The following is a 23,052-nucleotide window of genomic DNA, read 5'->3' on the forward strand; positions in this document are numbered from 1 at the left end:
TGGTCTCATATTCTTAATAATTAAGATTAAGAAAGTGATAGGAACTATACCAACAAACCAATCCATCCACATGCACCACTCAAAATTGAAAATTGTTTAAGACTCAATCTTAATAATCAGCTTATTTTAAGCAAGCTTAATTTTGAACTTAATTTAATTATGATCTTACTTTTCGTTAAAGGATTAGAACCTAATCCGAAAACTTAAACTAATTGGTTGGAATAATCTCTATCTTTCTCTCTCTATATATATAATAAATAGAGTTTTACTTTGTATTCAATATGAGACTATTATTCTTAACACTCCTGACACGTGTTAGGTGCTACTAACACGCTGTATGAATTTAATGCAATCGTATAAAATTCGCATATCAGATTATAACTAATGTGCAGTGTAATTCGTTACATATTGTTCAGTTTAGATACGACACCCTAACTTTTTAGGGAGTCACAGCTAAGACTCATCTCACACTTTTGGCTAATAATTGGCACTAATACCAAATACGACGCCCCAACTTTTCAGAAGGTTATTCATCCTATGACTACTTTCGTCCTAACATGTTTAACTCTCTTAAGCTCTTAGCCTTAGTCATCACCCAAAATGCTTAAGTCAAGTTAATAGTATTACATCTATTATATTATATATATAGAACTATCTGAAGTCTCACATTAGATGCTATGCACGACTAATATATGATATAAATAATTTCACGCGCTAAACACCACTAACACACGATTACTCAACCGGCCAAAAATTAGAAAGTATGAAAAGCTCAAATCCAATTTTGCCACAGCATGTGATATGGACACACTTAATATAGTTAAATAAAATTTAAAATATCTTAATAGTTTTTTTTTAAAAAAAAGTTAGACAATATATATATTTTGTAGGTTTCATAATTTATGACGTCCACCTTATGTGATTATTATTATTATTATTTTTGCTTATGTGAGTGTTTTTTTTTTTTTTTTTTTTTTTGTGGAGAGAGTTTCTCTCGCACAATTAAAGAGAAAAGTTACACCCGAAAAATAATCGAATTGGAACAAAAAAAATTATTTTAATAACTTCATAATTAGTTGAATATCCCAATGAATAACAACACTACTTGTTTTGTTATTGTCGAATACTATATATATTTAATCCGATTTTGATCCGAATCCGAGCTTTTTCGAACCCTAACCATTTTTGTAGAGTCTCGTTCACGGGTCTAATTAATGGATTAGATCGTAGTGTGTACACTATCCATGTCTTGTTTGCTACGCGACTTAAATTTTTCCCTATCCATGATTCAACTATTTCAGAATATTAAATCATTCTCCTTATCGCCGTTTGGATGTTTGAATACGTTATACAAAAAATTTATTTTTCGTCGTAAAAGAAAATTATAATTTACTTACAAGTTGCAAAAAATATATATATATATATATATATATATATATATATATATATATATATATATGACATGATTACACTATGGCTGATATACTGTACGTGCACCATTGCTTCTACTATTATTGCCCTATCAACATCTTTATCGTCGCCGCCGATGGTCGTCAATCTACCTTTGCCACCACCGTTGCTTCGTTACTCCCACCGCGTACTATCATTGGCTCTATCTTAGTTGCTGCTGTTGTATTTTCAACATTATTATTATTGTCACTACCACTGCTACTACTGCAGAAACCATCATTGCTACTGTTGTCGCCGCTGCCACCACTGCTATCGTCGCTGCAGCCATTGCCACCACCACCACCGTTGCCATCGCCACTGCCATAGTCGCCATCGCTACTACCGACACCATATACACGTTGTCGCATGCAACCATATAAATCAATCCATATCTAATAGCAATTCCGATTTTTATTCTAAACCAAATTGACCCCCACTCCAATCCATTTCAAGTTTTATTCCCATTTTGATGCAAACTCATCCTTAAAATAAGACTTTCTTATCTCAGAGTGGAGAGTATCAACTAACTGTTCTAAGTAGTATTAATATTATGAGGTATTTATTCTCATATCTAATCTAAATTCTCTACTGACATTTTACTAATTTTTGTTTAAAAACTAGGATCATAATATTAATAATTGCATCATTTTAACTATTAACAGAGAGATTCATTTAACGCAATTATATATCATTCATCTCGACTAAATTCGATCAGATAGCGTGGATCTAATCTCGCATTTTAGAAAAGAACTATTTTAGATAAGCAAACACCATCCAAAGGTGAATATATGAACTTGGTTTCATTCATTGTGACATGAAAAGCACCACTTTCCCTTTCTTAAGTGCACTACACGCTTGTTATGTTGATGTCACATTATTATCCAAATAGGGGAAACTTATCATCTTTGTACTACTCCCTGTAATTCATGCAACTTTGACACTGATTTGGTACAAAATTTAGGCCAGGTTCATTGTAGGGGAGCAAAAGGACACAAAGGAGACAAGATATGAAGTATTTTGTGGACCCTTTTGTTCACTAAAAAGTAGGGGGAGTGGGTTAAGTTAACCACAAAGCTAACCATTTTCGAAAAAGAACCTTTATCTCTAGCTTATACAAAAAAAAAAAGAAAAAAGAAAAAAGAAAACTTAAACAATTATTGTCCCATTAATATAGAGTACCATTGATGCAAACATAGGAACTAATGCTATAAATAATCCCAAATATTATGTAATATTTAGTGGTTAATATTAGTTAGCATGATTAGAGATATTGTTACGTAAATAAAATACTATTATCATATCTCAAAGCACACGAACGAAACTCCACGATCTTCGGTTGAAGCTGACTCGAATCATGTTCACACTTTTAGTGCTTCAAGATTCAGCATTTGCTACTAAGCATTTTGAAAATGATCTGCTTTTGCTTTCAGTAACAGATAACCGGCCATCTGTAATAAGCATTTAGTAAATAAATCATGATATATATACTACAGCAAAAATCAAAGATAAGATTCTGCAATCCTAAGACAGAAACTTGTAATTTGAAACTTAAAACTTTAATTATGTATAAAGAAAATTCATTAAAGAAATTTTAGTGTAATGCTTATTTTTTCTATAAGCACTACTAAAGTAACACTTTGTTTAACGACACGACACCCTATAATAAGGCGAAAGACTTTTAAGATGTATATAGCTAACCAAATTTATAGTAGTGAGGGCTCCTAAGATTCTAAGTTCAACATCAACAATCCCACCAAATTGGCTCTAAATTTTTTTTAAAAAAATAATAATATTAATCAACTTATCCCATTATTACTATTTTTCTATTATTATTCTCCTTGCTTTATCATAGGTTAGGTATGAGATATCCCAATGAAGGAAAGAATAAAAGTAGTACTAAACCCTATCTACAAGTCTCACCCAATTGATTTGAAACTTACTTGAGTTGAGGGAGCTTGAGTAAAACTAACATGAGATCCCTAATAACAATGCCTTTTTACTTTTCATTTGGGGAAAAAAAATATTTTTTTCATTAGATTTTAATTTCCTAACAATATTTATATATGTAATAGAGGCAAAAAAAAATTAAGTTGAAGTTGCTGTTATTTTTTAACTTCTAATTATTACGACTTGTGGAATATAATTAAATGATTGAAATATTGTTTTTGCTTAATTTTTTTTAAAAATTAATTATTTCACATAATAATATTGGAACAGGAGGTTTTAAATTCGAATTCTTTACTTTATGAAAAAAAATACTATTGAATAAACTTACTAGAATATGCCCTAACAACTTTTTATTAATAATTTTTTTATTTTAGAAATATATATATGTATATAGATTCTCTAAACTTTAACTCTTTTTCAAATTGTTCAAAAATATACAGAGAATCTCCTTGACTATCTAGTACGGATGAATGGAGTGTTTGAGCTCTTGGACCATAATAAAAGAAGAATTTTCGCGGAAAAAACACGTAAATTTAGGCCGTATTTGTTATATTAGAACTAAGGTTTTAATATAACAAATAAGATACTATACCAATAAGATACTGACACGATACAGACTTCGTGCCGATGGTACAGCTCAAAACTCTCTATTTTTTAAATTAATACGTAATTTTCTTAATAAAATTTAAAAGATGTGATAAAAAAATATAATAAATAGTTAAAATATTTTGTTGCTAAAGAAAATAAATATTTCATGCTATTATGTGTCAGCACACAAGAGTTTTTTTGACTGGCACGCATCAACACGGTTCGACACGCACCGTGCCGTACCGTGCCGGTAAGCTTTCGACACTACTTCATGTCACGGCACTCAAATTCTTAATTAGAACTACACTCCATAGAAGACGGTGAGTTTCGTCTGTACGACGAAACTCACTACTTCGTGGTCTTTGAGACGACCTCGCACTTGCGGGCCGTGCGGGTCCCATGGAAGTCGGAGATAGTGGTTACGTCCAAATGCCAGCGATCTCTTGCTTGCGTTACATGAATTCACGAATTCTTAGTCGGATTTTCGTCTAAACAAACAGGCTTTTTATTTCCCCTCCAAAAAAAAAAAAGTTTTTTTAGTAAATTTACTAATATACCCCTAGGAAAAGTATATAAAGCTAAAATTGGGGGAAACCTAATTAATTAGAATTGTGTTTACTTTTTTGGCGGTTTCGGCGTTTCGCGTCTCCCGACGCATCTCCACCTCACAAAAATAATTAAATAATAATTAATAATAAGAATTATTATTATTATTATTATTATTATTATTATTATTTGTTTCGTCGCCTTCTCCACGGCACTGCTTGCGTGTCGCCATCTCCCTCCCCCGGCCCACTGGGCCCCACCTCCCCCGCTGCACCCTACCTGCGTTCGCCACGTGTCCATACTCCTCGTCGTCCCTTCTCCGTGCACCGCGCTTTGTACACCGGATCCCTGTACTCTTTTTTGGGGTAAAATTCAAATGTCATCTCTGTGGTCTCGCACTTTCTCATTTTAGTACTCTGATTTAAAATGTATCAATTTAGTAATTCGTGTCCTTAATATTTTATTAAATTGTATATAAAAATTTTAAATATCTCATCTACGTTTATCGAATATTCACTTTAATATCTTTTAGTTTTAACTTTTCTCACTGATTTAACGAAAAAATTAGTAAAGAAAATAATAAAAAGAGAAAAATAAAACCACGGGGCACTGAATTGATACACTTTAAATCATATGATACTAAAATAAAAAAGTGTGAAACTATAAGGATCGTATTTGAAGGCTTTTCTTTTCTTTTTTTTTTGGTTCGTATTAGGCTGCTGGCAATCTATCTCTCTATTCGCCGGCTAGTAGAGAGCATCAGTCTCGAGGTTACTTTGAGCTGAACACGAGTAATTTTTCAACCCGAAATCTTAACGAGCCGAATATGAACTAAGATCCACTTGCTAGTATTTGACTCGTTGAAGTTCGAATATATATTTATATGTTTCAACTATTTAGATTTTAAGCCGATTCAAATAAAAAGAGACCTATATTTCGTGAATATAATTATTAGATTAAAATTTTAATTTTTAATTTTCTCGTAACCTCTACTAGTAGAAGGACTGACGATCTAAGTTGCTACTCGTGAGCTAACTCTTGTTCAGCTCATTTAACGAAGAAGTGAACACGAGCCGACCCCAGCTCGCTCTTGTTCGCCCATTGACGGCTCCAATTGGTAGGACCGGCTTAATATAATATAATTTTTTTTATAATTTGATAGACCAGGTCTATAGACCAGGTCCACGCAACTATTTCCGCGTTCTCGTGTCGTCTCCCTCGCTCTCTCCCACAGCCGCATACGTCGCTGTTCCCTTCTATTTAAAACCCTAAGCGGCGGAGTCTCAATTCGGGGCTTCGAGCTCCATTTTGATCGCCTAGTACCCACAATTTTCCACCTTTTAACCCAAAATTTCCAAAATTTTCATCTATCAATCGCTCAGTTCACCCAATTTGATCCGTTTGTAGCCGTTTGGTTGGAGAATCGAGAACTCTCTGTGGGGTTTTTGCACCAGGTGAGTGATCGATCGCTTCTTCTGTGTCCAAGTCCTCTAATCCCTGCCTCGGGGTGTTTGATTTCGCTGCGATCGTGTCCAAGTTTAGATTTTTCTCTTATTTTGGCTACTTTTTTTTTTTGTGGGTTTTTAATCGGTTGGCCTCTGTTTCTGCTTTATCGCCCTCGTTTTAGGAGCCTTTTAACTCGTTTGTGGAGTTAGGGTTACTCTTTTTGTTGGTTTTGTTGGGTTTCGATCGCTTTTTGTAGCTTTAGTTTTACCCCCCCTTGTTTGTCCGATTAGGGTTTTGGATGCTCCGATTTCTCCGTTTTTCTCCTAGTTTTCTCTGACACCGGCGAGTAATTCCAATTGTTTTTTATAATTTCTTCTTCTATACATATCTAAATTTCAAAATTTTGTAATTTTGTGGTAATTTTGGGTTTTTTATCGCTGTGTTTGTTGTTTCCCTCTCCAAGCTTATGCGTTTCGTCTTAGTTTGTGTTCAGTGCGTTTCAGTAACGCCTCTCTCCTTCTTCTTTTAAGGGGAAAGTTAGGTTTTTATTATGTCTAAATATAGCTCTAATAATACTTGTTCAAAAGTTGTTTGCTTTGTTGCTAGGATTAGGATCGCCAAATTAGTACCTTTTGTATGTATTTATGAACCATTTAATCGGGTTTTGAATTTGATCTCATCAAAATCACATTTTTGATCTAGTTCTTTCATTGATCTATTAGCTAATTAGTTGAGAAGTTGTTTGATGTGTTGGTATGTGCCATTTCGATCCAAGTATCTGGTTGATATGTAGGCTAATGAGTAATTTACCCTTATTTAGGAGATACAAAGATGGTGAGTGGAAGGCCAGGGAGTGGAGGAGGATTGGATGTATGGTTTAAGAACCTGATGGTGGCGGGCGAAGGGGGGAAGATGGAGCGGGCGGGGCCGGTCATGGCCGGTTGGAAGGATCTCCCGATGGAGCTGCTGTTGAGGATCGTGTCGCTCGTCGACGACAAGACGGTCATCGTGGCCTCCGGCGTTTGTACCGGGTGGAGAGATGCTTTGTGTTTGGGCCTCACTAGCCTCTCCCTCTCATGGTGAGCAACTCAAACTCTTCTTCTCCTTTTGTTATTTCTTTTCTTTCCATATGTTGTAATTATATGTCGCATTAGCTTAGGATTGTTACTTAGGCACTGTTTGGAATTATGGAGAATTATGGAGAGATTGCGATACGTATGGCGAGAAAGTACAATAAGAAAATGTCGATTTGTCTTCCGACGTAATAGCACATTGCGCACATCACAATGAGTAGATTAGGATATATTTTCTGTGGTTTCACCGAAAAACGAGAAAGCATATCGTTATATACTTTCATCATAATTCTGCTTAACATTAGATCGGCCTCAATACCAAACGGGCCCTTAAAATGGGAATGCTGGGGATTTTGTTGTGATTCGTGATGTTAGATGAAAAGGTGAAATAATAGGCAAGAAAAATGGTGGAATGATAGGAATGTGAAATTTTGGATTCTTTGGAAGAATATATTGTCTTCAGAGTTCAAAACTGATCTTCTCTTTACTTTAATGATATCAAATTATTTGCATAGATCACTTTAATCGACAATCGCTGTTGTACCGTCGTCGCAATTTAATAATGAAAGTTTTTCAGAATTGATATTGTTAGTGGAGAATCTATTAGTATTCCAATTTCTAGAGTACCAAGTGGGTTTTTGTTGTGTTGATACAGATCGTTTAACTTTACTTTTGTGATTGAGTTCTCTCAATTTTAATTGCTTTTTAGAAATTGAGTTTGTGATTCACTAGAAATCAGCGGCACTGCTAGCTGTAAGCTGTTAACCGTTCACTAGAAATCAGAGAAGTTTGGTTTGTTTTCTTCAAATGGCATATAGAGAGGAGGTCTCCATCCTTTTTTTACCTGATTGTAGTTGAGATCAGTTTGATTTTGCTGATCCCTTCGTTTTAACTTACTGTATTTAAGTTTCATTCCAGGTGCAAGAACAACATGACTAGTCTTGTAGATTCGCTCGCTCCCAAGTTCACGAAACTTCAGGTCCTGACTCTACGACAGAACAGACCGCAACTTGAGGACAGTGCGGTCGAAATTGTCGCAAAACACTGCCATGATTTGAGAGATCTTGATCTTAGCGGAAGCTTAAAGTTGAGTGACCGTTCGTTGTATGCCCTATCTCGCGGATGGCCTCACCTTACAAGACTCAATATTAGTGGGTGTTCTTCTTTTACTGATTCTGGCCTAGCTTATCTGACAAGTCACTGCAAGAACCTCAATTACTTGAATCTTTGTGGGTGTGTGAAAGCTGCAACAGACCGAGCTCTAGAGGTATTGTAGTCCAATGTGTTCTCAACTAGCTAATTCCACACCCCCTTATACCCCTTTGAAATCTGAATTTTCATATATATTCCTTGAAGGTGCATTTTCTTGCAAAAACACCTTTATTTATCTAGGAATCGTCTAATTCTTTAGAAAATGTTTTGAAGGGCATTATAGCATGTAAATTCAGATTTTGCAGGGACAATTATAAGTTCATAATTTTGCAGGGTTTTTTTTTCCTTATGTTTTCTTCTATGAAGTTTTATAATTATTTATTTGGATGCAGGCTATTGCATGCAATTGCGGTCAGTTGCAGTTTCTGAATCTCGGATGGTGCGAGGCTGTTAGTGATAAAGGAGTGACAAGCTTGGCATCAGGTTGTCCTGATCTTAGGGCTCTCGATCTATGTGGCTGCGTCCTTATAACAGGTACTTAGATGGTCGACATTATTTTTTTTTTTTAAAAGTGAGTCATCATTAAACTGTTGGAATTGAGGAACCATGAGTTGGTCCTCATTTAGATACATGATTTAGTTCCTGAGTTGGTCAATTAAGTCGTCCTCGACCCTATGTGTTTTACAGTGCGACTTAAATTACGTCAAACAAGTGTTCAAATGGTAATTTTAGTCGCTGTGAAGTACGACGATAGGCGTAGGCCAAAACATTAATTCACAAAACTATTTGAATCTATGGTCTCACTGAATTTCTTTCTTAGCACCGGTATGCAAAGAACTAGAAAACCGCGGGTTGTCTAACCTTATTGTTGGATTTTGTGTCGGTTGTGTATAATGTTGATCTAAGTTAGTCGTATATGTCTGCTCCGTTTTTTATTTTATTTTATTTTATTTATTTTTCCTCCAGTAACTGTAACTTAATGAACATGATTTTGATCTCGTAAATGCTTTGGTTCTAAATCTTAAAAGATTTCGAGTTGCTATAGATGTATAAGCAAAATATGCATCAGCTCTTAAACATTTTAAAAACAATTTGAGTGATCTCATGTGCCTTTTCACTTGTGTTTCATCATTCTTCTACTAGTTTGGACAATTTAAACAACCTCAGATCCTCCACTACATTTTTACAAACAAGTGCAGATGAAAGTGTGATTGCTCTGGCCAACGGCTGCCTCCACCTGAGAACCCTCGGCCTCTACTACTGCCAGAACATCACCGACCGCGCAATGTACTCCCTTGCGAAAAATGGCCGCGTGAGAAGCAAGCGAGGCCCACAGGACCAGATCTGCGGCAGCGCCACCACCCGCGGCGGGGGGTTTGACGAGAAAGAAGGCCTCGCGAGCCTCAACATCGGCCAGTGCACCGCCCTCACCCCGCCCGCCGTCCAGGCCGTCTGCGACTCCTTCCCGGCCCTCCACACTTGCCCCGAGCGCCACTCCCTCATCATAAGCGGCTGCCTCAGCCTCACCTCGGTCCACTGCGCCTGCGCGGTACAGGCTCACCGCGCAGGGAGATCGGTCCTTTCCAACCATGCTTACTGAGTCTGTTTCTGCTGGGTGTGTTTCGTTTGAATGGGTTCTCGAAAAGGCGTGTTTTAAATCGCACTTAAGGTTTTGTTGTATGTGTATATATATATATATATATATATGGATGGTCTTTATATGTAATATAGCTGGGACTGTTTCTTCAGAGGCTTCAGTAAATTAAACCGCGGATTTGCGACGAAGGATATATAAGTAAATGATGTGCCTTGGCCTATGTTGGTTATGACTCCCAAGTATGCAACTGTTGGTTATTGTTCAGTAGTTTCCTTAAGCTTCTTAAACCCTCTTGGTTTACATTTAGAAGGTTCTTAAGCTCCATTTGGGATTACGTGCAGTGAAAAAGTATGAAAGAAAAATATAATCGCCTGTTTATAAATAAAATATCGCATCATGTCGAGCTCAATGAGTTAGTTATGATATATTTTTTATAATTTTATTAGAAAAGAACTTCGTTCAAATGGGCTCCTAGTAGCTGATCAGCTGAAAATATGGTATCGAAAGCCAAATCAAATCTTAGTGTTGATTGAACCAGATAAACAATAGCTTGCATAAGGTTTGTTGATCTGATCAGATGAAATTTCAGCAATGAGAAGACTCAAAATATCAAGTATGAGCTTCGAAAGCTGCGAATAGAGATTAGATGTTTCTACTTCTGGCCACAGCAAAGATTTCAGACACTTAGGCAAATTCCTGTTCTGCAGGTTCATTATTCTTTGTCACATACTCCACAAAAAGAAAAAGAAAAGAATGAAAAAAAAATACACGCGCGCACACAAACAGAACTCGATTTTTTTGCTTACTTAAGATGCCACCAAGTATATCTGTATATCCACATTTATACAGGATTATTGAGCACTGGAACAAATCAACAAACAACTTTATAGGATGCATTATTTTCTTATAAAATGAGTAAATACTAAACCGTAAAACTGCACGTATAATAAAACGAAGCAACTGTGACAAGAAAAATGTATGAAAAGTATATAACAGTAAGAGAGAGCATATCTTTAGAGAATGTACTATACATGAGAAGAAATAACAAAGAAATCACCTCAAACCATGAATCTTTTTTTGTATCACCGCGCACAAGAGAAGTCAGGTTAGCAACAGCTGCTTGTGGAAGCATCAGCTTCTGGCGGCTTCTGCTTAAAGATGTTCTTCTTGATGCCCGACGAACCCTCGGCCAAAAGGCTTGGTGTCTCCAAGATCTGCGGCATAGTTAGGGAACACAGGACCAGTCGTTAGCTGATGTACTGTGACTTAAAAAGGTCCACTGAGGAAACATGGTGAAAAGCTGAGCCAAAATATGGCGAATTCATGTTCCCCTTGTTTTTTTTTTACTTGGGTGCATGCTCATCTTTGTTGCAAAATTTACTCAGAACTCAGAAATCAGAACGGACTAAGTTGATGAAACGACAAAATTCCCTCCAACATTTAGTATTCATTGTTATGGGTTGTGTCCAAGTCTGTGCATATGTGCTGGTGTTGGAGGTTAACTTATGAAGATAGCAAAGATAGCTTTTTGTGCAAAATTTGCTTTCATGACGAGAGAAATTTCATTTCCGATCCTGGAATTCGTTAGACCTAAGTACTATGACCCAAAAAAGAAAACAAAAGAAAAGAAAAGGCTAAAACGAAACCAAAAAGAGCACATTATTGTTGGGTCACATCGTGGATGTACATAATCGGAGATTTTTTTTTTTCCTACTCCTTCACCTCGAACAGTAGAAAACAGTCACACATACAACACACAAAGAAAAACAACAAAGAAAATAAAAAGAAGCTGTACTCTATTGTGCTTTATATGTTGAATTCAATTTGTTCATCTTATGAGTTTCTTTATCTTTGGTCTTTGCTATATAACGAGATGGATGTTTATCTGTGACTCATGAGATGTTTATCCGTGACTTAATGAACCAGTTAGTGAGAAACTGTACAGTAAATGGCAGCCAATCAAGTATAACAGTGCTAGTACTTGAACAGAGAATACCTTCAAGACGAGCTCCTCAAAGCATTGCTCAACATTTACTCTTGTTTTTGCGCTGCATTCTAGAAACAGGCAACCATATTCCCTAGCAAAATCAATGCCCTCTTTCTTCGTAACAACTCTTTCACTTTCCTGTAAAGAAGACCCTTTCAGTCAAAATACAACAGTAAAAGTGCCCAAGAAATTACCCACAAGTTTCAAAAAGTAGGGTGGCCTATAACAACGCCCGAGAAATCACCAACCAATATGCAAGCATTACCTTGTCAACTTTGTTGCCAACCAGCATCTTTATGCAGTCTTGATTAGTTGAATAAAGGTCGATCTCCTTGGCCCAGACGTCAGAGAGATTGGTAAATGTGTCCCTCCGTGTTACGTCATAAACTAGAACAAAAAACAAAATTAAAAGTGAAGATCAGAGACTGATTTCAACTGTCGCGTTCACTTTACATTGAACTTTCGTGAAGTCGATTTAGTTCTAAAAGAACCTCGGAAGCACCAATGTGAAGAGTAACTCTCGAGGCATGAGCTAAAGAGTAAAGATTACTACTGGTAGCGGCATGGAAATGAATGCTGTATACTTCTGTTTACAAATAAAGAACCTATCTTTGGGAAACCATCCTTCCCACACCAAATCTCGAGAATTTGTTCGTCAGTCTAATACCTAAAACTTGAGAATTTGTTCGACGGGTATCAGATATCAAATCAAAATCCTGCAACTTGACTGCTGAATCATCCGCTACATTAATTTTGTTACTGGTCTTCCTTTTCTTCCTTTCGCACGTTCAGCAAATTAGGGCGTATATTCACACTTTACCTTCCCACTTCATCACTCGCCAATGAGAAACACTTGAATTTGTTCTGGCATCAACTTAGTGCACATATCCCGATTCTACGGATTGCCAATTTCCGAAAATTACAATGTGTTTAACCCCAAAGTCACATCGATAATAACAATGTTTTGGACAAGGTTGGAAATATCACTTCTACAATCATGCCCATAATATATTCACCATGAATTCAAAACCAGTAACTTCACAGAACTTGAACAATAGAATGAAGGACACCACTAGATATAAACTGAAGACGCAAAACAATATGAAGAAATTAATTAACAGTTCGAGCAAGCTGTATAGGAAAATGCATATTAAATTATTAGTAGTAACAATTTTGAATTATTACAGGATGACGAGGTGAAAGAAGAAAATTACATACCCATTATAATCCCCTGAGCTCCTCGGTAGTATGAGCTCGTCAAAGTTCTAAACCGCTCCTGACCCGCTGCATTACATATTATCTCGTGTTATTACCAGTTTTGGATAAATTGTTTACATTTCAGGAGCATCCTAATAAGATAAAAAACTCAATGAGACCGCATACGATACAAAAGCGGAACAATCACCTGTATCCCAAATTGCAAGCTTCAATTTCTTTCCACCAATATTAACCATTTTTACCTTGAAATCCACACCTGAAGAAAGGGTTTTATTTTTAAATTAAAGGAGTAGAATGCGAATGTAATATATTATACATTGCATAACTTGAATTACCAAAAAATTTAGTCAAATGTAGCCAAATTAATCCAGATAAACAAGAAACATCAAGCAAAAGCACATTTTCTACACCACAAACACTACTTTTCACATCAAAAATCAATAAATTCTCCTCCTTTCCTTGCAAAAACTCATCAATCTCTACAAAACACCTCGCTAATCCAATCAGCATACATTTTTGATCCCAAGAACGAAACAATTAGAACATCACAACAGACGATCCGAGACCTCACCGATCGTAGGAGAAAGGTCCTCGAAGGAGTCCGAGGTGAACCGTAGGAGGAGACTACTCTTCCCAACCCCAGAGTCCCCGATCAGAAGCAGCTTGAACAAGTAATCGAACTCGGGTTGGCTCGACGAAGCCGAATCCATGGAATCAAATCAAAACCTAACCCCAAAAAAAAAAAAAAAAACCTAAAACAAGAGGAACAAATCATAAATTGGATCCCGTAGATCAGTTTCAACGCAAATTGATTCGTTGGAAACCCTAAGGGGCTAGGAATCGTCGTACCTTGGAGGAGGAGGAGGCTGAGATCTAGGGTTTCGAGGCGATTTGGGGTAAAATCGAAGGGGGCGGAATCTCGAAATGGGCACGAAAAGCTTCGGGAGGCAACGAATTATTATTAATTAACAAAATATAAATAAAACTTTTACTTATATATTCGGTCCCCAACCTCTCACATCGGTTTTATTCGGTCCTCAAACTTTGAAATTTGATACTATAGCCCCTAAACTCTTATTAAAGTATCATTTATATGTATTAAGCAATAACTTTTTTGTTTAGAAGTTGGATCATTAAATTAAAAAAAATAAACCGCATAAAAAATTGGTGAAATTTGTAATGTGGATACAAGTAATTATTTTTACTCTAAAATAAAAATTTAAGGTAATATTATTGAGAGTTGAGGGACTAAAATAAAATTGAAAGTTCTTGGAACGCCTCAACTATGGTGATTGATTATTGCACGTTACACCCTTTTTAAAAGATTTAAAATACAAGGACCGATTTGTAATATCAAAGCTGACCCGCGCCCGTTGACATTTTAACGGATCTCCCCCCACAAATCTCTATTTACATTCAACTCCCCCAGTTATACATTTCATTTCTCCTGTGTACACTAATTAGGTTTTCGATCTCCCTCTTTCTCTATCTCTCTCCGCGATTCCGATCTCGTGAGCTCTCTCTCTCTCTCTCTCTCTCTCTCTCTCTCTCCCTCCCAATCTATTTTCCCTTCGATTCGTTTCTGTTGTGGTTTATTTTTAGATCGAATTGTTTGCTGTAGATTTGATGTTTCTCTGCTAATAATATGGTGATGTTAAGTTGTTTTTGCTCAAAATTGGTTGTGGAATCATGATTTTGGGGTCAAATTTGAGCTTGATATGTAGATTGAAGGATTACATAGTGTTGTGATGCGACTAAGGAGATCAATTCTGATCTCAAATAGAGGATATAATTAATCTAGCTCCATGTGTTGTTATTCTAGTGGAATCATGAAGTTTTAGAAGAGATTCTGTGGAAATAAGAAGCACTTCATGTGAAACAATCATTTTGTCTCTAGAATAGTACTTTTATATTCTATACTTCCTGTCGCGTCTGGGCTCGAGGCATTTTGATGGGCTCAATGATATGAACTTGAATTAAATGAGAAAGAATTAAATAAAACTAGGAGTCTGGTAAGATGTAGACTTCAACAAAATGGAAGAGAATTAGCTGAAACTACGAGTCTGGCGGGATTTGAATTCTAGAACTTGTGTGCTGATACCATGTGGGTCAATCATTTCTCTCTGAAAACTGAAGCTCTAGAGAACCGTGTTTTAATATTTTTGTACTTCATAGGTACTATTGTGGTACTGCATTTGTTGGTTATATTCTAGAACACCATATTATAACATGAAAAGTTTGATCATCATGTGGAAACTTAAGCTCTAGAGAACCGTGTTTTAATATTTGGTATAGGTTCTATCATAGTTGTACATTTGTTGGTTGTACTCTAGAACACCATATTATAACATGAAAAGTTTGATCAGGTGAAAACTTAAGCTCTCCAGAATTGTGTCTTAATATTTTCTACTTTATATAGGTTCTGATTATACTCTAGAACACCATATCATAACATGAAAAGTTTGGTCAGGTGTAGGAGTAGATTGGCATGATACATTGGGACGAGTTAAATTTCTGATTAGGGAAAATGCTAAAAAAATTTGGTTTATCATTGAATAGGTTATACTTCATTCACAATTTATCAACTAGACTTGGAAGTGACTGAATAAGGAATATTTATGTGGATCATTGTACATTAAACCGAATGGCAATGAACATAAGGTAAAACAGTTTCATTTCAGAAATTGAAAACAAGAGGGTATTGACGCGATTGAAACAGAACAGTCCTTGTGTTGTATCGGCACAGGGGATCCTAAAGTGATTATAACTCTCCCTTTGATGCGAAAGCTTTACTTGATTTATTTACTTAACTCTTTTCAGTTCATTCAAGCATGTTAGTGGGTTGTGTTACTTGCGTTATGCAACTGGTGCTTTGAGACTAGTCATTTAATTTTCTCTCTTTATTCTAATTGCAGGAACAAAGATGTATATTTATTTTTGGTCTGAATAAGCTGATAGATAAAATATCAGAATCATGAGCTCTTGGTTGTGGTGTCCAATCCCAACCATTAACTGAAACTTCAGTCTTATTCTTTCTAAATTATTGAACAAAGGTGTGGAACTTGAAATTTAGTGATTCCGAGGATATTTGAGAAATAAATACCATGTCTACTTCCTATGGTGACACAAACCTTTCTGCACGTAAAAGCAGCAGCGAGAGAATGCAAATGTTCATCTCAGATGAGCGATTCCATTATAGGGCCAATTCCTACCTTTCTGATATATATGCGCAAGCATACTTCACCAATTCTTCGCGAGTCCATACGTCCCACAGAGAAGTTTCGTCAGCTCCCTATGACTTGATGGCTAATACCCGATCCTCTATTATTTTAAACACTCCATATAACTCCTGCTTCTCCTCGGCAAAACAACCTGATTCTTCACTAAGCTCCAATATCTCCCACCATAGTTCTCAGTCAGTATTGGATAATCGAAGCTCTGAGCACGAAGTGGACTTCACCGAAGATGACATCAGGTTGAAGCTTCAAGAACTGGAGCAGGCATTATTGAATGATAATGATCCAGACCAAGATATGGGTATTGATGAGGAATGGGTCGAACCTATTAAAGAACTCTTAGTTGCAAGCTCACCAAAGGAGTCGTCGTCAGAGTCAATCATCTATTGTATCGGTAATCGTAAAGAAGCACAAACTCCCAAGCAGCTGCTTTTCGACTGCGCGGCCGCGATATTGGAAGATAGCATAGAAGAAGCGCAAGCGATCATAAACGAGCTTCGGCACATGGTCTCTATCCAAGGGGATCCACCTCAAAGGCTCGCGGCCTACCTTGTCGAAGGCCTCGCGGCTAGAATAGCCTCTTCAGGACAGGGTCTATACAAAGCATTGAAATGCAAAGAACCACCAACGTCTGATCGGCTCTCGGCAATGCAGATACTATTCGAAGTTTGCCCATGTTTCAAGTTCGGGTTCATGGCCGCCAACTACGCTATCACCGAGGCCTTTAAAGGCGAAGAGAGAGTCCACATAATAGACTTTGACATTAACCAAGGGAGCCAGTACATAACCCTGATACAATCGCTTTCGACTATGTCGAACAATCCGCCTCACTTGAGAATAACTGGGGTGGATGATCCTGAATCAGTGCAGCGGGCGGTAGGCGGGTTGAAAATTATAGGGCAGCGGCTTGAGAAGCTGGCGGAGGGCTGTGGCGTTCCATTTGAGTTTCGAGCAATAGCATCAAGGACTGAGGACGTGACGCCTGCGATGCTAGATTGCCGCCCTGGGGAGGCATTACTAGTCAATTTCGCGTTTCAGCTTCACCACATGCCGGACGAGAGCGTGTCAACAGTGAACCAGAGAGACCAGCTCCTTCGCATGGTGAAAGGCCTCGGGCCAAAACTTGTGACGGTTGTCGAGCAGGATGTGAACACTAACACAGCACCATTTTTTCCAAGGTTGGTCATCTAGAAAAGGAAACCCTATTTTCTCTATATTTGAATTACTTCACTGTGCATTTGAAGAATCATTCTGAAACTTACCCTTTACTTTAAACATGAAGCTAATGCCTAAACTTTAACATTGTGAATCATAGGTTTGTGGAGGTCTACAATTATTATTCGGCAGTATTTAATTCACTTGATGCTGCTCTTCCACGGGAGAGTGCAGATAGAATGAACGTCGAGAAGCAATGCCTCGCACGAGACATCGTCAACATTGTAGCTTGCGAAGGCGCCGATCGCATAGAGAGGTAATTCTATTCAACTTTCACGAATTTCTCAAAGCTAAAAGCTTTTAATAAATAGGGTAATGTGACAACACAACTAACTTTGATATTGACAGATCAGATTCAATAAACTTTATATGTTCTTACTAAAATAGATATGTTAATATCAATTCGTGAATGAATGACACAACCTTATTGTAATGAAGGTATGAAGCTGCGGGAAAATGGAGAGCGCGAATGACAATGGCGGGGTTCGTCTCGTGCCCGTTTAACGCAAACAGTAGCGGGTCTATAAGATCGTTACTGAAGTCGTACTGCGACAGGTACAAGGTTAAGGAGGAAGGAGGGGCACTCTACTTCGGTTGGGAGGATAAAACTTTGGTTGTCGCCTCGGCATGGCAATAACAACTTATTGCTCTTACTTTGCCCTAAGTTTGTATCTGTGTGTTGTGTAAATGTTAACTAATTTGTACTACATCTTTTTTTGAGTGCATGTAAAAAGTGATTCGATTCGTCGAATTGAATAGCCAAGTGAAGGATATAAAGATACAGCTATATCCATGTATGTTTATTCCACTTTTACGGATTTGTTGGTTTTGCCCACTCTGTATGAAATGTTTATATGAAAAGTTTTTGTTGGTGAAGTGATGCATACATTTTTGTTGAGTATTTGCTACTTTGGGTTGAATGCTAAAGGAATTATTGCGTAGAACTCGGTTCTTTTTTTTTTTTTTTTTCCTGTTTGACAATAAGAGTATATAGATGAGTATAGGATATTATACGACCTTACCTAAATATAAAGTGTCAGATACACAAAGGTTTAAGTGCCCATATCCACAAGTCGTATTTATTGTGCCGTATCGTGCCAACAAAATATCAGCACGATATAGCCTCTGTGTTAATGGTACAGTTCAAAACCCTATATTCTTTGAATTAGTAAGTAGTTTTTTCAATAAAATTTAAAATATTGATAACAATATATAATAAACAATTATAATATTTTGTTGCTAAAAAAAATAAATATTTCATATTATTATGTGTCAGCATCTATGTATTTTTTATGACCGGCATGCATCAGCCCGACTCGGCACGCACCATGCTTACCATGCAAGCAAGTCTCTGGCATGATCTTATGCCACGATACTTAAATCTTTGGTTAGATACTTTATAATAGAATTGAATTGTGAATTTACAAAGCTTGAATCACAATCAAATTATTGCTTTTTACTGTTACATGTTCAATGAAAATCTGGATTATATATATATATGTACATAAAATTTAATTAACAAGCGGGGATAGCTCAGTTGGGAGAGCGTCAGACTGAAGATCTGAAGGTCGCGTGTTCGATCCACGCTCACCGCATTTAATATTTTTCATTCAGATTGAAATCACACACACACAAAAAAAAAAAAAAAAAAGACCACTAATTTTTACTAAATTGCAAATGGTCCTTCCTTTGTTTGGATAAAAAATTCAGTAACTTACTGAGAATTTTTTTAAACTTTTGATTTGGTATGAGGAAAATCATTAAACTCGTTAGGCAATATCTCAATTTATATCTTGCTAATTCCAACTGATTAATCAGATAAAAAATCACAACAATTGCATACAAATTTTTCGAAAAATTGTTCACAGTATATATGTACACACACTCAAAACTCAGCTTTCATGCTGAAAAAAAAATTCACTGCCTCAAGAATGATTCAAATCGAATGAAGATGTCAACGAATGTAAATGCAGGGACTAAAATGAAAAAAAAAAAAAGAACAGAACCTCAAGGTAAACTGTAATAACTGTTTAGTCTACTATAATTCGACCCGGAACCAATCTTAACCCGTTTAGAGGTTTCCAAAAGCTCAACTAACGAAGGAAGAGGTCGAGGAACCGGAACATTCATCGATCGATATAGCCTTCTCAAGCTTGGATTATACCCTTTCAACGACCCGTAGAATACCATATCCTTTCTAAACTCGGATTCATCAGCAGTAAGCTCCGAATTCCCGACACTCGACACTTGTGTGCTCTCCCCGGTTGAGCTTAATTCTTCGACCGCAGCTGCTGTATCTGATGACTCCGATTTATTAGCTGCAACTTGTTCTACAAGTGTAACATGCTGTGCATGGGATAATTCTGTTTCTGTTTCCTCATTCGCGATAAAACGCTTAGATTTCTCTTCCTGAATAAATGCATTATCGTCTTCGAGTCCAAGTCTCGCCCTTCCAAATAAAGTAACTGACGGTTCTGCGCAACACGGTGGAGATAACTCAAAATTTTTGAGTTCACGAGGGCTTATTGGTAAATCTTTTAACTGCGACTCGTCCTGATCGGAAAAATCATGAGTCTTTGGGGTTTCTTTGCTGACCGGCTTTGATGCAGACTTTTTGACGGGGGATAACTTGAATAATTTCCAAAGCGGATCGTCGGGGGTTAATTTGGTCTTATAACAATGTTTCTTAACATAACTCAGCTCCATAGCAAGGCAAGGTGGAGTCGTCGAGATCACCCACTCGGGCCGGAGGAATTGTAAGGCGCACTCTAGCTCTTCTCGGGACGAGTGCATCGAGAAGCACACGTGCCAAACTCCGAATTCGTCCCTCTCTGCTTCTGTCAGGTTTGGTTTTGGGTTCTGAGAAACGCTGGCTGCGTACCACTGCGCGGACGGCCGGAGAAATAAAGGTTCTGGCTGGAGATTAGATTGCGCCTCTGCAATTTTTTCGCTTGCCTTTTCGTATAATCGGGAGAAGCCAACCACCTGGAAAGCGAGACATGCAACACGTGTCACATGTTTGGCATCGAGAGAAATATGAATAGAAGTTCAGTAATCTGCAAAAATTCAGTCAAACGGTTAACTAAAACATAACTGTCAGAATATCGAACAAGATATATAGCTAATCCAAGATTTTTTGTGTTTTTTGTCGAGATTCGCATACTTGTGAATAACTCAGATAGCGAATTGACGAATCAAAACTTTGCAAATTGTACACAAATTTTTCAATACAAAAAATGAAGAATGTTCTGCCTGTGTTCGGTACTGGCAAGAGAAGGGAATTAACCATAAAGAGCATACCTGAAAGCGAGATGATGAATCACACGAAAGGATTTCAGGGGCCGCAAGAGAAAGGGCCCGAAAACACTCTGAATTAGTTGCCTCATCGACAAATATCTTCGAGCCAAATGCTCTTGATACTTCAGCAAGTATCTCTTCCTGGCCAAGGAGATCGCAGGCGAGATAAACAACGGGCGCATGCGGATGCTTCCATATGCAACTTATCACCTGCAGAATACTGAATCGCCAGTTTAATGGGCTACGCAACTATTTTACCTATTCTAGCCCTATCATGTCTAAATTTTCCTACATACGCCTCTCGAGCAAGCAATTTCTTAAGAAAGCCTTTCGACAGCGGTCATCTGATTGATGGAGGAAGTTGATTTTGTGCTAGAAAATGTTCTTCGAAAGCAATACTTTGGGAAATATAAAGGTTATGTGAAAGAAATCAAGTTCCTGAAGGGCATAAAATGAAGATTTATTTTTGCAGGGGAGTAAATGTAAATATATGTAGAAACCTGCTGAATAGCTGATTGTTTGCTCGGAAATTTGAGCGAACATCGACCGAACGTGCAATCCAGAAAAAGGTAATCAAGAGGAGATGCGGTTTCTTTTCCTCTATTAGCTATGTACTTCAAAGGCAAATTTTGCAGGCAATCAGGAGTAAGTCGACAATCTCCCGTATGCAGTATATTTCCAAATTCACCTTCAAACAAGAACATGACAGCCCCTAAAATAGAAAGCAAATGCGAGGGGTCACTTAACTATTGTTGCGACACCAAGAAGTGTGCAATACTTAAAACAAGGCGAGCATAAACATCATCGGCAGCGAACGAATGCGAGTTGTTGATAGAAGTATCGTAATTTGCGTCCATTTTAATAGCTCGGAGAAAATTTTTTTAAAAAAAAACATAGATAGATCTCTTTCTTTTCTGATGGGTAGCAAAAAATCATATAAAACCAATCAAACTGGATATGATCCGACTCATTTGAAATATGCAGGAACATAAGATCATAAATTTTTTTCTCTCTAAAATCATTTCAACTGTGCTTTATAATATTCATTTGCCAATTTTACTATCAAATGAAAAATTGCACCTTTCGGTTCTTAGCAGTAGCTCAATCATGCTACATTAGTAACATTTGACTCAAAAAGGAACTAAACCCTAGTTATGTTCAATATTTCACACTAAATTGAAACAAATTGGATGAAATTAAAACCCCCTAAAAAAAAAAAAAAACTTCATACCTGGGCAATGATTCGCATCATATGCGGTGACCGTAAAATTCGCATCCGGATCATCAATTGCCACAGAATCGCCAACCTCGATCTCTACAAACAACGAGTCCTCGAGCTGCAAACACAATACGAAATTCCACATCAAAAGAAAAACACCAAATTTAAACCCCCTCCAAAATTACCAAAAGTTTCCCCAAAAAAATGGGAGGAAAGAGGGCATTACGGCATTAGTACCCCTACCTCAATATCCACAAATACAAGCCCTCAAAATCCCTCCAAAACACCAACTTTGACACCTTAAAACGACTAAGAACGCCAAAAATCCCCAAAAAACCTCCAAAATCGGCAAAAAAAAAAAAAGGAGAACATGCTATTAAACCAACCTCGATCACCAAAAAAATCCCAAAAACCCCCAAAAAAGGGCCAAAAATCGCCCAAAAAAAGCGAGAGAAAAAAAAAAGGGAAAAAAGCGACGACGACCAGCACCTGGGGGAAGTAGTGGAGGGCTAGGGTTTTGGTGATGCGGGAGGCGTAGACGGGGTAGGATGCGTGGGCGGCGACCCCTGCGAGGTGATCCCGATGCGCGTGGGTGAGGAAATGGTGGCGCTTCCGCTCCGAGGCGGCGCTCCACGTGTCCACCGAGAACGGTAGCCCCCTCGGCATCTCGATCGGCATCTCCCCTTCCCCTCCTTATTCAATTATTAGGGTTTCTTCCTCCCCCTCCTTCCTCAACAAGGAAGAAGACGAAGACGAAGACGAAGACGAAGAAGAAGCGCGGAATCAAAACGAATGAGAACGCGAATTCCAGTTTCCCCCCTTTTTTTCCCCTTTTTATAATTTTAATTTAATAAATGCGCAACGTAACCGGAGTTAACGGGTTGGGTTGGGTAGGTTTCGACCCGAACCGCTCCGATCCGACTCGATCAATGTATACCCCACAAAAAGTAGAAAAATTATTTTTTCACTATGTTTTCATTAATTAAAAAAAAAAAAACAACAGAAACACTACTCGAGCTAAACACACTAGCGAACAAATTAAATCAAAACCAAATAGTTACATTTAAATCCATGCATAATTT

The 23,052-nt window shown here is 37.4% G+C and overlaps 4 protein-coding genes and 1 non-coding gene across 6 annotated transcripts; 3 read left to right on the forward strand and 2 right to left on the reverse strand.

Annotated features, from left to right (window-relative positions):
• LOC109715102 (F-box protein SKP2A) lies at positions 5,810-10,027 on the forward strand. The gene is made up of 5 exons (XM_020239915.1): positions 5,810-5,984; positions 6,797-7,055; positions 7,968-8,316; positions 8,594-8,735; positions 9,401-10,027. The coding sequence occupies exons 2-5, from the start codon at positions 6,808-6,810 to the stop codon at positions 9,799-9,801; spliced, it is 1,140 nt and encodes a 379-aa protein (XP_020095504.1). The 5' UTR covers positions 5,810-5,984; positions 6,797-6,807; the 3' UTR covers positions 9,802-10,027.
• Positions 10,578-13,983, reverse strand: LOC109715107 (ras-related protein RABC1). Of its 2 annotated transcripts, none has more exons than XM_020239929.1 (7): positions 13,853-13,983; positions 13,575-13,729; positions 13,191-13,259; positions 13,004-13,069; positions 12,051-12,172; positions 11,795-11,923; positions 10,578-11,012 (listed from the first exon to the last, which is right to left on the reverse strand). In XM_020239929.1, the coding sequence occupies exons 2-7, from the start codon at positions 13,711-13,713 to the stop codon at positions 10,905-10,907; spliced, it is 633 nt and encodes a 210-aa protein (XP_020095518.1). In that variant the 5' UTR covers positions 13,714-13,729; positions 13,853-13,983; the 3' UTR covers positions 10,578-10,904. The 2 variants fall into 2 exon arrangements, with proteins under 2 accessions (XP_020095518.1, XP_020095527.1); XM_020239938.1 differs by having other exon boundaries at positions 13,575-13,755; positions 13,853-13,966.
• Positions 14,428-18,330, forward strand: LOC109715094 (scarecrow-like protein 1). The gene is made up of 4 exons (XM_020239904.1): positions 14,428-14,514; positions 15,919-17,417; positions 17,555-17,710; positions 17,893-18,330. The coding sequence occupies exons 2-4, from the start codon at positions 16,108-16,110 to the stop codon at positions 18,089-18,091; spliced, it is 1,665 nt and encodes a 554-aa protein (XP_020095493.1). The 5' UTR covers positions 14,428-14,514; positions 15,919-16,107; the 3' UTR covers positions 18,092-18,330.
• TRNAF-GAA lies at positions 18,977-19,049 on the forward strand. The gene has a single exon. It is a non-coding gene; the product is annotated as a tRNA-Phe (tRNA).
• Positions 19,272-22,798, reverse strand: LOC109715088 (5' exonuclease Apollo). The gene is made up of 5 exons (XM_020239894.1): positions 22,460-22,798; positions 21,983-22,088; positions 21,252-21,463; positions 20,755-20,961; positions 19,272-20,439 (listed from the first exon to the last, which is right to left on the reverse strand). The coding sequence occupies exons 1-5, from the start codon at positions 22,646-22,648 to the stop codon at positions 19,462-19,464; spliced, it is 1,692 nt and encodes a 563-aa protein (XP_020095483.1). The 5' UTR covers positions 22,649-22,798; the 3' UTR covers positions 19,272-19,461.

This window comes from Ananas comosus, linkage group 1 (assembly GCF_001540865.1).
Source record: "Ananas comosus cultivar F153 linkage group 1, ASM154086v1, whole genome shotgun sequence".
Taxonomy (NCBI): Eukaryota; Viridiplantae; Streptophyta; class Magnoliopsida; order Poales; family Bromeliaceae; genus Ananas; species Ananas comosus.

Bases quoted from the DNA above. Each gene is read 5' to 3' on its own strand.
- LOC109715102 (XM_020239915.1), top strand. From the start codon at position 6,808: ATGGTGAGTGGAAGGCCAGGGAGTGGAGGAGGATTGGATGTATGGTTT. The intron at 8,317-8,593 runs GTATTGTAGTCC...ATTTGGATGCAG, and splicing joins CAACAGACCGAGCTCTAGAG to GCTATTGCATGCAATTGCGG. The intron at 8,736-9,400 runs GTACTTAGATGG...AAACAAGTGCAG, and splicing joins TGGCTGCGTCCTTATAACAG to ATGAAAGTGTGATTGCTCTG.
- LOC109715094 (XM_020239904.1), top strand. From the start codon at position 16,108: ATGTCTACTTCCTATGGTGACACAAACCTTTCTGCACGTAAAAGCAGC. The intron at 17,418-17,554 runs GTTGGTCATCTA...TGTGAATCATAG, and splicing joins ACAGCACCATTTTTTCCAAG to GTTTGTGGAGGTCTACAATT. The intron at 17,711-17,892 runs GTAATTCTATTC...ATTGTAATGAAG, and splicing joins GGCGCCGATCGCATAGAGAG to GTATGAAGCTGCGGGAAAAT.
- LOC109715088 (XM_020239894.1), bottom strand. From the start codon at position 22,648: ATGCCGATCGAGATGCCGAGGGGGCTACCGTTCTCGGTGGACACGTGG. The intron at 21,464-21,982 runs GTATGAAGTTTT...TTTCTATTTTAG, and splicing joins TGATGCGAATCATTGCCCAG to GGGCTGTCATGTTCTTGTTT. The intron at 20,962-21,251 runs GTTTCTACATAT...AGTATTCTGCAG, and splicing joins AACAATCAGCTATTCAGCAG to GTGATAAGTTGCATATGGAA.
- LOC109715107 (XM_020239929.1), bottom strand. From the start codon at position 13,713: ATGGATTCGGCTTCGTCGAGCCAACCCGAGTTCGATTACTTGTTCAAG. The intron at 13,070-13,190 runs GTGATTGTTCCG...TATGTAATGCAG, and splicing joins GCTTGCAATTTGGGATACAG to CGGGTCAGGAGCGGTTTAGA. The intron at 11,924-12,050 runs GTAATGCTTGCA...TCTTCTTTACAG, and splicing joins TTGGCAACAAAGTTGACAAG to GAAAGTGAAAGAGTTGTTAC.